The sequence below is a fragment of the Heterocephalus glaber genome, unplaced genomic scaffold (assembly GCF_053883595.1).
Source record: "Heterocephalus glaber isolate CG9 unplaced genomic scaffold, H.glaber_assembly_v1.0 deba00001481, whole genome shotgun sequence".
In the NCBI taxonomy this organism is placed as follows: domain Eukaryota; kingdom Metazoa; phylum Chordata; class Mammalia; order Rodentia; family Bathyergidae; genus Heterocephalus; species Heterocephalus glaber.
The window spans coordinates 2,476,274-2,491,018 of record NW_028258317.1 but is presented as its reverse complement, the minus strand read 5'-3'; the positions used below and the strand labels follow the sequence as shown (position 1 = coordinate 2,491,018).

The following is a 14,745-nucleotide window of genomic DNA, read 5'->3' as shown; positions in this document are numbered from 1 at the left end:
ATGTATAAATTCATCGTGGTGTATTGGTACATATCAACTTGGTTAGCATTAAGTTTGACTGTATTTGACCAATTGCTGAAGAATGAGCATAGCTAGAGGTCACTCACAGAAAACCAAGAGAAATGCTTTATGTGAGGCCCTTGTCACCACCCATTCACATCTCTGGCAATTTCCTGAAATTTTAAACTGACAAATATTAATATTTCTACTTTCAAACTATTAATGCAGCTTATCTTATATAAGGAATGAGATAGGGATACGTCCATGTTTTCATTCCTCCAAATTGTCTATCATGGAGTATATGTGTGTGTGGGGGGGTTGTTTCTCCTTTTCTACCTTTACAGAGGAGTAATAGCTTATATAGGATGCTATTCTAAATCAAAATGGCCCTCAAGAATCCCTTACACTGTTCTTGAAGTACACTGTACCTGGCTTTAGGTCATACTTTTGCAAATAGTTGGCTTATATTTTGGGGACAGGATATATGAAAATATGTTTTGCTGTTTTTTTAATGAATGCATACAGTTGTTTATGCAAAAATTCAAATACACACACTTAGTGCTACTAAGTGACAGTATATTCCCAGCATGGACAGCTACGCCTCCGAGTTTTGTTCCATACCTTGGCCCCTGGGGACAGCTGGCCCTTGCCTTCTGACTTCTGAGGTGAGCTGACTTTCTGGACCTTGGGGGATGCCAGTGGCACTGCAACTTGTGTGGCAGCTGTCGTGGTGTTGGTGATTGTGTCTGTGGTTGCTCCCACTGCCTCAGCCAGGTCTGGGGGGAGGTCGTCTTCATCACTGTGGTTACTAAAAGCACATGAAGCTCTGTTCATTACAATTATACACATGCGGTGGGGCATGCAGGGAGCTGGGGAGGAAGAGAGGTCAGAGTGGGGTTGAGGCTTCCCCAACAGATGTGCACCAGGTGCCCAATACACTGGCTTTCTTCTAAAGCACATTTGGGGTGGATTTTCTATCACTTGCCAGGGTTTGTGTTCTTTAATTGTGGTAAAGTATATATAACATGATATTTATCATTTTAACCATTTGTAAGTGCACAATTCGGCAGTATTAAATACATTCATCACATTGTATAACCATCACCACTATCTATCCCCAAAACCTTTCATCAACTCCAACAGAAACTATGTATGTATTGTTATTTAACAATAGTTGTCCATGGCCACTCCCCATGGCCTCTGATATCATAAAGTTTCCTTTCTGCCTCCATGAATTCACCTATTCCAGGTACTTCATAGAAATGCAATCATTCAATGCATGTCCTTCTGGATCTGGTTCATTTCATCCACAATGTCCTTTCCAGGACCAACCATGTCATGGCATATATCAAAATTCCATTGCTTTTTTATGGCGAAAAATATTCAAATTATGGATACCTTGTATTTCTTATCCATTCGTCTGTTGATAGATACTTAGGTTGCCTTTATCTTTTGGCTATTGTGAATAATGCTGTTAGAAACATGGATGGACAAATATTTGTTTGGCTAACTGATTTCAATTCTTTCGGACTGAAATTTTACCTAGGAGTATATATAGTTGCTGGGTCCTACGGTAATAGTATGTTTAACTTTTTGCAGAACCTCCAAATCAAAGCATATTATTTTGAGTGGCTTTCTGTAAGTTAGTAAATGAAACCCACTGTTCTGACCCAAAGGTATAATGGCCCCTTCTGTGGCCTAACAGCAGCTGTTCCTTGGGTATAATAAATTGGTTACAGGGAAAGAGTTGGGACCAAATAGCTCTGGTCTTAGAACCTCCCTGACAGAATCATATGACCCAGGAACAAAATGACATTAGACAGGAAGTCACCATGAGGGAGACGTCTGACCTGCCACCATGGGCTGATATTCAGGACTTGGATTTGGGGGTGAGAGAGAGTTTTGACCTCCCACAGAGAGGTCAGCACTGCAAAAATCCTATCCATTAATTTTGCTATTTTCTACTAATGGGGAAATGCTGTCATTCTTTGATTTTTCAAAGCAGAATATTTGGAGACAGCTTAAGAAACACATATTTAAGTGAGAGGTTTGAAAAAGGTTTTCTTAAAAGAGCCAATTTGGTGACTGAAATTTTCTTTCCTTCCAAGCCACCTATCAGTTCATCATTATTTCAAACTGATTACATATCCCAAAAGGGTGATGATAACATTTTAAGTTTCAAAATATATAAAAAGCAAATCCTGCCAGCCTTGTCCATGGGGAGGCAGATTTTCATGGTTTAATTTGTCCCCCAGAGATCTTGAGGATTCTTAATTATTTGAATCTATTCATTGCAACTTTCCTAAGAAATGTACCCACTATCCTGTCTGGAAATTAAGGGTAATGAAGCGGGATGTGTCTGCCCCTTAGGACTGCACACATGCCCTTTCCTCCGTTCACAAGGTGTGGATGGCAGGTCTGAGGTGGCAGTTTCAGAAGTGCACCTGGCAGTACAGTCCCTGTCCTACATTTTGTACCCTGGGAACCCCCTAAACTTGACCTTTTTCAGGAACTTCCAGGTCCTAGAGAAGGAAGGAAGAGGAGCACATCCTGTGGCCAGGTCCCCTACTAGGAACTTTACCCACACTGTCACATGTTAAACCTCATAACATTTCTCAGAGGTAGATATCTGGTATCACCTATTTTACAGGTGGGGAAACAGCAGCTCAAAGAATAAATTTCCCAAGATCTGTAAACCAGTCATGGCTCTAATAGAAGCCTATTGAACTTCAGAGCCCTCTGTATCCAGAGACCCCCCTACAGCTCTCTGACCAATTAGCCATTAAGGCTCAGTGCCGGGGCCATAGTCTAAGTCAAGAAATGGGAACTGTCTTTGTGATCAGTACTACAACTATGACTAATACCACCATTACCTTTACTATAGCACTTATCTATCTTCTTATTTACAACTCTGATGTTGCCTGGATACACTTTTTCGGTACCGGGGATTGAACTCGGGACCTTGTGCTTGTGAGGCAAGTAGCAGAACCACTGAGCTAAATCCCCAGCCCTATTGCCTACAATATATTGTGAATCTTTGGATAGAAATTGCCAAAGTCACTTGACTATTCCCTGACAGTGCCTAAAACAGTTCAGTATCCACGAAGGCCAGGAGATTTTGCTAAGCTAAGCTGAGCAGAACTAGGTGGTCACTGGTCTTATATATAGTTCTGTGGTTAGCTCTGGCTCTGTCAATGACCATGCTACCATTATACTAATATGCCATGGGAGGCCGCCTCTGCTATTCCCTTGAATGATCCCTGTCCTAGTATTCATGCTCTCTTGAATTCCTCCTTTTGAGTATGAACTAGACTTTGTGACTTGCTTCTAATGAAAAGAATATGGCAGAAGTAACGGATGTCGTGGCTGTATTTAGATTACAAAAGACTGCCAGTCTTCTTTGGCTCTTCTCATAGGTTTTCTCTGATAGAGAAAGCCAGACAGGTCTAGGTGACAACTAACTGAGGGGGACTTTGGGCCAACAGTCCTTGAAGAACAGTAACTGCACAAGTAAAGCTTCAGATGTGACCACAGCCCTCAATGACACCTTGAACACAGCCTTATAAGAGACCCTGACATAGAAGAGCCAGTAAGCCATGCCAGGCTCCCAGCCTCCAGCAACTGGGAGGTGATAAGAGTGGACTGTTTCGGAGCAGTATGCTATCCAGCAATCAGCAAGGAGTACACATGCCAACGATGCAATGTTTTCAAGAAAAAAGGCCTGGTCCCATCATGCCCTAAACTGGAAATAAAGGGAATTTGGGGGATGGCTCTCTGGCAATGGTCCGCAGGGCTAAGAAATTAGAACCAAATTATGTAGCGTCACTGTAGTTGTTAGAATTTAAAAACTTGCAGTACAGAACTCACAAACTATATTGTCTTGTTAACTTTCTCACTCGGGGAGGCTTGATTTCTGGCTGTTCCACAGCCGGCTGGGCAGTTTCCACACGAATAGGGATAGGACTCCTAGAGACATACCAAAAAACAGGACAACACCGACAAAAAAGTTTAGTCTTGTTTTGGCAATACAGACCATTTTTCTCAGTAATTTATACCTTAGTAACATTGATAGGCAAGAAATCAATATTTTTTTCCCATTCCACTCTACCTATTTTATTTTTAAATTTTTTTTGATACCAGCTACCTTGCACTTGTGAGGCGGGCACAGTGCCAAGACTGGGAAGTCCAAAACCAAAAATAAACAAACAGAACTCAAAGAGAAGGAAATATAGCAAGTGGGGAAGCAAATATAATTGGGGTACCAAGTAAAATTGCTCTGCCCCAAACAGCCACCCACCCAACCCATCCATAATATAAGAGTTTGGTTTATAACCAGGTCCTGCCAGTAAAATGAATGAAGAGAAACCTGTGGATAAGTTGGTTTTACTTCCAATAACCTGGTGATCATGCTATTTTAAACACAGCACAGAATACATTTTTAAAGAAATGAAGAACCATAGTATATGTCATGTGAAAAATGCATAATCAGAAGGCCTTTAGGACTTGCTCTATATTTTAATTCTATGTACATGTATAAATGTTAAAAATTAAATTTCATCCTTACCTTTCCTCAACCATTTATGCCAGTTAACTAATAGGCCCTACTCAAAACAGGGATGTTATAGTAAAGCTTTAACAAGTTTATAGTGGTTATGACTAATTTCATCTTTAAAAACCAGTAATTAGCTTCCAGCACTGAAGGGGCATCTAAACAAGTTAAGGCCCTCAGCAAGGGACCCACGGCAAGTCAATTAATACTTCTGGGCCTCCATTTACTCTTCTATTCATTGGCTAATTGTGTGATAAATATGTGGCTAGTGCCTAATAAGTGTTTGTTGCATAAACACAGGAATGAGTAAATAAAGAATGGGAGTCAAAGGGTAGGGCCCCACTTGTGGTTCCCTCAGGCAGGGAGTCCAGGGTAAACCCAACAAACTCCCTGAAAGGACTCAGTCTCATAGAGACACAAAACTGTGCCTGGGTGGAGGGGCTGGTGTGTGGGAAAGCTCTGTGGTGGAATCCACTCTTAACTGGGTGGAGGGAAGATCGCCAGGCTGGGAGACAGAGTGGTGACCTGGCTGAGGGCAGGGCAGCAGAACTGCTGATGGGGAGGCCCCAGAGGAAGAGCAAGGGCTCCAGAATGGAGGGAAAGCAGGGGCCAGGTCACCAGGACCTAAGGCCACTGAGTTTACACGGAAGGCAACGTCTAAAGGTTTTAGGCAGGTAAGTGGCACGTCAGATCTGTATTTTAGAAAGGTCCTCAGAGAAATGAAGAGGGCATTGGTGAGAGGAGACCAGGAGCACCTTAGAGGAGGGTTCCAGCAGTAATGCGGGAAGAGAGATAATACAGGCTGGGACCAGGCAAGGATTATGGTCCTGAAAAGAAGGGGATGGGTGTGAGAGATAATATGAAAGTCAAATTGAATGGATGTGGTGATTAATTAAGTAAGGGGAGGGGACAAGGCAGGAGAAAACTAGGGTTCCCAGATTTCAGTCCTGGGTAAGAAATAGGTAACATATCATTTGCCAAGATTGGAAAACAGGTGAAGCATGGTGGCTGGCAAGAGATGAATCAAGTTTTCTTCTCTTCTTTCTTTCTTTCTTTCTTTCTTTCTTTCTTTCTTTCTTTCTTTCTTTCTTTCCTTCTTTCTTTCTTTCTTTTCTTTTTTCAATGCTAGGGATGGAGTCCAGGCCTTGTGCGTGCAAAGCAAGTGCCTTACTGCTAAGCTAAAACCCCAGTCTTAATGAAGTTTTAAGACAGTCCAGAGGGGTGTATGTCTCTAGTGGAAGACACATTTATACCAAGAACATAGATTGGGAATTTTAAGATGACATAGAGAAATGTTAGCTTTTCTTTTGGGCATTAAGTATAAGAATTTCAGGGCTGCAGATTTAGCTCCGTGGTTCTGGTGTCTGCCTTGCAAGCTCAAGGTCCCGAGTTCGATCCCTGGTACCAAAAAAAAAAATTCCCAAGGGCAGTGGATCTAGATCCCTGGAGTACTTATTAAAAATGTGGATTCCCATCCCTACCTGCACCCCCGCAACCCTGTACCCACCCACAACCTGAGAGGTCTAGAGTGGAACCCAAGGACCTGTGTTTTGTTTTTTTTTTTTTTTTGGTGCCAGGGATCGAACTCAGGACTTTGTGCTTGCAAAGCAGGTGCCGGAACCACTGAGCTAAATTCCAGGCCCAAGAGCCTGTGTTTTTAATAAGAGACTGATGCCATGGTCCTTGGAGAAATATTACCCTAGGAGCCTCTGTGGGTGTTCATGGGCCATGAAGGTGGCAAATAGGGCTGCCATAATCTATAGGCTGTTACTCACTTGGGGCAGGGCAAGGAGAGTTTCTGCTGCCTATGTGACCGGGGAGGAAGGGTTTTCTTTGGGTTTGGGGTGGAGCAGGAGTGACCTGGGAACTTCCACGAACAGGTGTGGTTCCAGGCCTGGCAAGGAGCTTAGTATGAGGGCCACATCCATAGGCTGAGGAAAGAGCAACAAGCTGAAGCTGGGCTGGGAGGAGACTCAGTTCTTAGTCTTTAAAAGGCTTGATGCAGGAGCACAAGGTCAGATGAACATGCTCGGGGGACAGCCCAAAGTGCTGAGTTCTTCATTAGTACAGCAGGAGCGATATTAAAATTGAGACTAAGCAACATTTTTGAGGATTAAAGGAAGTTGTTTAAGATGATTTCCTTGGGCTCACATTCTCTTGGTTTCATTTTTCCTGTGATGTTATCAGCCAATTCCCCCACGAGCAATGTTTTGAGGATAATGTTGACAACATAGAGTATCATTTCCCCATTCAAACAAGAAGCAACAGACCTTACATTAGCATCCGGAAGACTTGACTTCTTATTGATATTTACAAATGTTGATTCTTCCTTTCCTATCTGTTTAAAACAAAAACAGTTGGATGAGCAAAAACTGAGCATTTGGCATGAAAAAACATTTCCAAGTCACCTACATTCAAAGGATACGGAGATGTGAAGGTGGACCAATAAGTAATTCATCAATTATTCAGGCAATAGTAAATCTTGTTCTGGTATTTATGTAAATTATCAAAAAATGTTTCCTTGAGTCATTCCCCACCAAGGAAATTAAAACACAATCATCTAAAGGTAATCAATTTTTGTATTCATATTTTTTTGTGTGTGTGTGCCGGGGATCAAACTCGGGACCCTGCACTTGCGAGGCAGGCGCCGGAACCACTGAGCTAAATCCCCGGGCCAATATTCATATTTTTAATAAGCACCTGCTATGAGCCAGCTCATGTTTGAATGAGAAAAGGATGGTGTGGGCAAAGAAAAGCCCACAGCTTAATCCCTCAGTCACATTTTAGATCAACAATAATAATCAGCTCCATCCTCACAGTGTACTTACAGTTTACAAAAGAATTTGGAATCTGTCCTTTCACAATAGCATAACAAGCTTGGGAGGAATTACATCATTCATTTTTGATAGAAGCCTTGTCTTCCTCCCTCTGGTGAGTCCCAAAGAATGGCAGGGGTGGTGGGAGACACCCACTCAGCCAGCCAGGCCAGCAGAACACACACTGGTGGCCAATGGGAAATGCAGTAGTCTGTGACCCTCACACCTACATTGCCATGCACAGAGCTTGGTCTCTCTTCTAGGTACATGTTGAGCAAAGATTTCAAGGATGCTGGCTTAGTGGGCCCTGCACTGTTAGCCTACTATGCTTGTCCACATAAGGACCAGCCCTGTTTCCTGACCCTTTTTTGCAGCCAGCAATAACAGAGAGCACTGTTGGCCTGTTGGGCTCCTGCATCCAGGTCAACAGGGGATTAACACTTAAATTCCTGTCAGCGCACCAATGCCTTTCTAACACAACCCCTCAAAGCACTAAACCAGGAACTAGGCTCGGTAGCTCATGCCTGTAATCCCAGTTACTCAGGAGGCTGAGGCAGGAGGATCACAAGTTTAAGGCAGGGCTGGGGATATAGCTCAGTGGTAGAGTGCTTGCCTAGCATATGAAAATTCCTGGGTTCAATCTCTTTTACTGCAAAATCAATCAGCCACCCCCCAAAAGCCTATCCTAAATCAGGGAGTCCCAAAAACATATTTCTGTGTCCCATTAACACTATTCCACAGATGACAGTGGGAACTATTCTACAAAGGGTTCTGCAGCCAATTTAGGTGTGGAGTAAAGTAAAACAGGTTTCTTTCCTGTGGACTTCTCAGAGCCTATAAAAAGCTAATGTGTAGCTAACAGGCCTACTCCTTCCTGTTTAGGAAGTTCAGTAAGCAGCATTTCCAAAATCATCAGTAAGCATCCTGTAGCACTCTTGCTCCTTATAAAATCTTAGGAAACAATGCTCTGACTCATGAGCTCTCTTCTCCTTTCCTGCTTTAGGCCCTCCCACTACGTCCGTTCGGCAAGGACATTTTCTTTTCTTTGTACTTATCTCTCATCTTTTTTGATACTCTAAGAAATAAAGTGTCTCCAATACATTGAACTTCTTCACTGAAGCAGAAACCCAGGTCCTCCACAGGTGCGGCATGCATCATGGGCCACTGAGAACATGACAAAGCTTCCTAGTGTGGATAATGTCTTTGTAGACAGTGATGTGTGTATCAGGTTTGTCTGCTCCATGAGAGTGGCAAAATGGCATACTTCAAAACAATGAAGAGAGTAGAATTAAGACAAAGAGAACCGAGACTACAACTGTGATATGACTGAGTGCAATGAGAAGTTAATCTGAGCATCAGGTAAGAAGTACTACTACCATTACCTGCAAAAAGGTCAGTGTGCCTATCAACTTTATCACACCATATCTGCAATTGATATTATACATAGCTCCACAATGGTAGGACAATGGATTGTGTCAGGTACTTTACATGGATAGTCTTGTTTAAGCTTCCCAAGAACTTAAAAGTGGTATAAACTGTAATACCCATTTTGCAGAGAAAACCAAGACTCAAACAGTTTAGCAAACACGTGTAAGGTGACATGGCTGATAAATGGTAGATCAAGATTCAAACTCAGACCATCTAATGTTCAGACTTGTGTGCTATACCTTACTGCTCCCTGTTTACATCACAACCCCCAAATGGAAGAAATTTTGTAAGCCTCCTCTTGTTTTTCATAGTATGTTCTAGGAGGATTTAAATTATTCAGATTGCTACATACATAAGTAGACACAATAATATAAAAATATTTGCACAGCAACATAAGCATAGATACTAGGTTGATATGGACTAAAGATAGTTATATATTTTTCTAATGAACTCATGGACAATGTAGCTTTATATATACTGTTTGCAGGGTATAATGGCAAATGGCTTTCTACTTGAGTGCCATCTTCAGTGAACTTGTGTTTTCTCCTTGGAACACTGTAGAAAATGATTCTGAACTATGCCCATTCTCTGCTAACCACAGTTAGAGATAGCTCTTCAGAGGGGGGAATATCACAGACAGCTAAATTAGATAGAAATTAATAGGCAGTCAGAAGACAGGGCTAGGCTCTCAAGAGAGTCAGTACAAAAGATGAGAACACATCAAAAATGTGATTGGAGGTGCATCTGAAGAAGGCAAGGTCTTGAGATTAAAATCCCAGTGGCCAGATTTGCATATTTCCCTAAGAGATGAATGAAAATTTGGGATTATATTGTGATTGATACCACTCAATCCATTAAGTTCAAACAGACATCAGTCACCCAGGTGGGTGACCAGAGCATCTGGACCCATCCCTTCCCCAAAATGGCTTTGTCCTTTCCATGTATCCTTGCTATGTGATCTGCTTCCCTACTGGGAAGTGGCTATACTTGTAATCCTACAGGTTGACTGTAGTTTGACCCGTGTTGTATCCATATTGTGACTTTGCTGTATAAATTACTCCTGAAAAGGGGCCTCTGCTGCAACCCACTTTTGGGTCCCCACTTGTCTCTCAGGAGCTATCTCTCAATAAATCTTTCCTACTCTTAAAAAAAAGAAAAGAAAATGATTCTGAGACTGTATTTAGGGTTACAGGGAAATGACAGGTCCCCCAAGTTGGACCCCCAGCCAAGCAGACCCACTACTGGCATCCACAGGAGCACAGAGATAACAGGAAGCCAGCCGCGACCCTTCTGCTCTCACCAATGGCCTGTTTTATCAGCCAGCTCCAGCCCCATCACCCATGGGACTCTCAAATTTTCCACCCTCTTGAGCAGTGCCCCCTCCCCTACCTAAAATGCTCCATATAACCACGAGCGCCCTCCTCTCAGTGCCAACGGCCTTCTCGACCTTGGCCCATCTGCACCCAGATGGCAATAAACTCATTGCATGTTGCTTAGACTTTACCTGCCTCAGTGGTCTCAATTGTGCCTTGGTCTGACCTTACAGGAAAGTGTAGTGGTCACTACTTCAAACCAGTAGTATCTGCTATGGGTGCCAAGTGAGAGAATTTATAGCAGTTTCTGACCTCTCACTTCTCATCTCCAAATTCACCCTCGGAACATCTGGATGGAGGTGGGAATGAGAACCAGTAAACTCAGTAAATGCTTTGCCAGCTGGCCTCATGCCAGGACCCATCAGTAGGGGGCACTAGTGGGAACAGACCTACTCCTTCCTATCTGCTTCCTGCTCCTGGGTGTCACCAGCCTGACTTCTTCACCCAGGCAGTGACAGGTGCTCCCAGTTGACTCTGCTTTACAGATTTCCAACATTTGGCAGATTCAGCATCACTGTGTCCACCTCAGACACAGCACTAGCCAGCTGATGCCCCTCCTTGAAGTGTCTGGCCATGCCACATGGGGTGTCTCCTCGAGCTCAGAGACACCAGCACCACCACGGGGTCTCTTGCTCAGAAGTGTAAGCTCCATGTTCACAGTGATTTTTCTCTAATGACAACATTTTACTATTCAGGGCATCATTGTTTCCTCAGCTGTACAGATGAGGCCTGCTTCCTATGGGCTACTGCACGTCTCTTAGAGTAATGTTACCTATAGTGGCATCCTCCAAGCAGGTGCAAATGCAGATTCATCAGCCTCATGCCAGCCTGCTGGTCTCTGCCAATGCACCAGGTTTCTGTACATTTGTGTGCATGCTAATGTGTGAGAACCACTGCTGTCCAATTGTCTCTATGCTCTTTCACTTACCTAGTTAATAACTATACCCCAGTTAAGTCTTCATATGAAAACCTTGGCTTACGTACCAAGGTGAGCTTCTGTCTCTAGATCTGGACCCACTGATCCAGTGCCCAGTGCTTTTTTGGGCATCAAGGGTGCCCTGTAAGGTAGAGTCAGAACACCTAGGCTGCATACCTGGGCACTGGCCCGGGAGGCATTCTCTAGCTGTGCTTTCAGGATGTTACATTTCACATGGTCTGCCACTGGGGAAGGCAGGAGCGGGGTCTGCAGTGTTTTCTCAGCAACTTTCTTTTCTTCAGCCTGAGATAAAGCAAAAGATAGGGAACAGATGGTAAAAAATGAAAAAAAGAAAACACACATATTAACTTTCCCCAACAATTACAGCTATAAATATCTCATAGATTTAAAGATATAGGCAAGTGTGCCACAAGCTCCTTAGCTTTGTGCCTGTGTTGTCCTCTGCAGAAGATGCACAAGGGCATCATTCCATTCCCTCGTGAGGCTGGGGGCGATGCATCAGGAGTTGAGGTGAAGGTTAAGAGAGGAACAGTTGCAGAATCTTGCAGTGAGAGCCAGTAGAAGAAGCAAGAATCAACCTGCAACTACCTTACACCCAATCCAGTGCTATTTCCCCCATAACTGTCAACTCTGACGTAGACCCAATCCTGTAACTTAAGGATCAAAAGAAAGACTGAAAAATATTCATTAATATTTTTACAATAAATCTTGCTCAGAACTGTGAATCTCAACAAGGAATTTGTATTTATTTATTTTGCTGGGAATTGAACCCAGGGTGTTGTGCATGCTAAGTCTACCACTGAGCTATACCCCTGGCCCCTGTTACCTTATTGTAGATAATGTCTTGGACTTCAATAATTTGGTGCCATCTTCACTATTTTTACCACCTCCTGTGTGTTAACTGAAAAGGTACCTAAAATTTATATGACCTAGTTAAAGTGGATTACCCTGGGACAACATATTCCTACTTCAGTCATGTTCAAAGCAATAATATCTTTGAAATTATAAGCTCTGTAATTATTATATTTATTCTAATAGACATGATGGTATTTACATAACTATTAAAAATACTCATCCAAGCATGTAACCTGAAATCATCTTTGATGACACACATGCTACTTTGGGGAAATAACGACTCATTGCTAAGTGCACTGTTGTGGTCACTGCATATCTCAGTGCAAATATGGGGCCAGATGTAGAGTGAAGTATCCAATAAACATCCACCAAGATGATTATGATGATATACACTTACTATCAGAAGAGATATGTGTATAATAAGAAAGGCACTATATGATTACTAGAAGTCAATCCAGAAATATCAGGACTGAATGTAGCATGTCCACCTCCATGTAGTAGGACAAGAATAAAATCTTCTAAAGCCCTCAAATTCTTCAAGTTCTGAAATTAATCCTATTCATTAAAACAAAAGTCCTATTGAGCATCTCAGCACAGTCCCCATTGTAGGAATATTATGAAAGCCATAGAGGAAATATAGGGAAATTGGCTAGATACATCATTTAATAAAGAAAAGAGGACATGGAATATAGTTTTCCAGTGGGCCTTAAAACACATAGAGGAGCATTTGGTAGAGCAAACAGAGCTCAGCAATTTCTTTTTTCTTTTTTTTTTTTTTTTTGGTACCAGGGATTGAACTTGGGTCCTTGCGCTGGCGAGGCAGGTGGCAGAACCACTGAGCTAGATCCCCGGCCCTCAGCAATGTCATATAACACCAAAGAGACAGGCAGAAGACTTGGCTTTTAATCTCAGCTTTCCCTTACTAGCATTATTTTTAAAAGGTGGAGGGATGGCTGGGGATGTTGGGTTTGAGCCTCAGTATTGAAAAAAAAAGGTGATGATGTTAAAAACAAAGCTGGAAGTGATAGCACACACCTAATCCAGCTATTAGAGGCCAGTTTAGGCAACTTAGTGAGAAACAAAGAAAACAAAGAAAAAGGGTTGAGGGTGTAACTCAGGGGTGGAGCTTTTGGCCAGCATGTACCAACCCCTACTGGTTAACATTTACTTTGAGCTTCCTGTGGGCCAGCCACTGACCACATGTTTCATATGCACGTCTCACTAAATCCTCTCATTTTTCCATCCCATTTGGAGGTAGTTATATTATTATGCCCATTTTAATAAAAGATGAAAGGTTTGTATGATCTGGAGAGAATATTATAATCTCCACTTTACGATGAGAAAAACAAAGCGGAGAGGGGAAGTCACTTGCCCAAAAACACAGAGAAGGTAAAATTCATACCCAGGAATACTGATGTTGGTTGACTTCCAAGCCAGAGCTCTTAACCATTCAACCATACTAGGTGCCATTAACCACTCTGTTTCCTTCGTCACAAGATTTTTAGGATATTCAAGTGACAAAACATATGAATAGCATTTTCATGCTACATTCTTTGGTTAGAAAAGAAAATGTAACAAAAATTACATCAGATAGAAGGATACTAATGATGCTAAGCCATTAAGCTCAGCTTAAGGAACTGGATCAGTTGACCAGATCCACTATCCTGAAGGACTTAATTTTTTCCTTTAGGCTACTACTAACTTATTTATAACTTGTTTATTTTGACAGGTGGAATTCATCTCATATTTATAAATCATTTAGATATTTGTTCCATACTTGAATGGATGTTTTTATTGATGTATGAAGAGTTAATTTTTAATTAGGTTTAATTTCTTTGGAGTAATGCACTGGGATCTAGGAATTAAATTAGTTATAAAGCCCATTTGAGGTTTTTGACAACTGCTTAAGGGAATATAGTTTATACTGACAGTAATGACCAAAATCCTACTTTAAAAAATGGAATGCTACTAAAATAAGAAAAGAATGGCCATTCAGCATTGATTTTTCCCCTTTAATTTAGTAATTCTAAACTGATTTTTGGACATAAAATTCAAGCTGACTTGTTCTTGTTCCATCTGGACAAAGCAAGGACAATAATGTTCAATTGTATGAAGTGACTTAGGTAAAGGCCAATATAAATTTGGGGAAATTGGTACATCATTGGATGAATTTTCTTATTTGTTTGTTTAAAAGGCAACTCTTTGGGAGATTACAAGACCACAGTTCCAGCATGAAGGATGCCCCCAAGCATATGCTTTCTGTCTTTTGAATGACCATATTTTACATTTTATGTTCAGTTTGTACTGTGAAAATTTACTTTATCGTTCAATATGGAAATACAGATTTAAAAACAAATGATTTACAAACAAATGAAAATTGGGCTTTGATATTATGATAGTTGGAACTGGGCCATCTGTTTGACGATGTCATTTGGGGATAAAGAAATGATCACATGCATATTTAGATTGTTGACACAAATTGTTTACACATTTAAAATCTGATAAGACTTCAATTCCTGTGATAATTTTGGGAACAACTTTGGAACTGGGTTGCAAACATGATTTTTCATCATTAAATTAAGAACAAGAGGTTATTTAAACCTCAGAAGAATCAGAAGATGCTCCATCCTTAAAACTGGGAAAAAACGTTCAAAGTCACCCAAGCCAGTGGTTCCCAACTGTGGCATCATTGATACCCAGTGATATCTGTTCAAGAAATGCTTTATTAATGATAAGGAATCATTTGCTTATGTTTTAGGACACAGTCAAAGTTCCCTGTATAATCAC

The 14,745-nt window shown here is 41.6% G+C and overlaps 1 protein-coding gene across 4 annotated transcripts in view; it reads right to left on the bottom strand.

The window, feature by feature from the left end:
- Window positions 1-14,745, bottom strand: part of Epb41l4b (erythrocyte membrane protein band 4.1 like 4B) — a 139,823-nt gene that overhangs the window by 21,504 nt on the left and 103,574 nt on the right. For 2 of the 4 annotated variants that reach the window (XM_013073431.3, XM_013073432.3), the window contains exons 18-21: window positions 11,260-11,385; window positions 6,820-6,887; window positions 3,868-3,966; window positions 622-808 (exon numbers count right to left, since the gene is read on the bottom strand). In XM_013073431.3, the coding sequence (XP_012928885.1) occupies window positions 622-808; window positions 3,868-3,966; window positions 6,820-6,887; window positions 11,260-11,385 (480 nt within the window). The remainder of the gene's footprint in view (window positions 1-621; window positions 809-3,867; window positions 3,967-6,819; window positions 6,888-11,259; window positions 11,386-14,745) is intronic. The other 2 variants (XM_004848147.3, XM_087184199.1) reach the window with 1 other exon arrangement.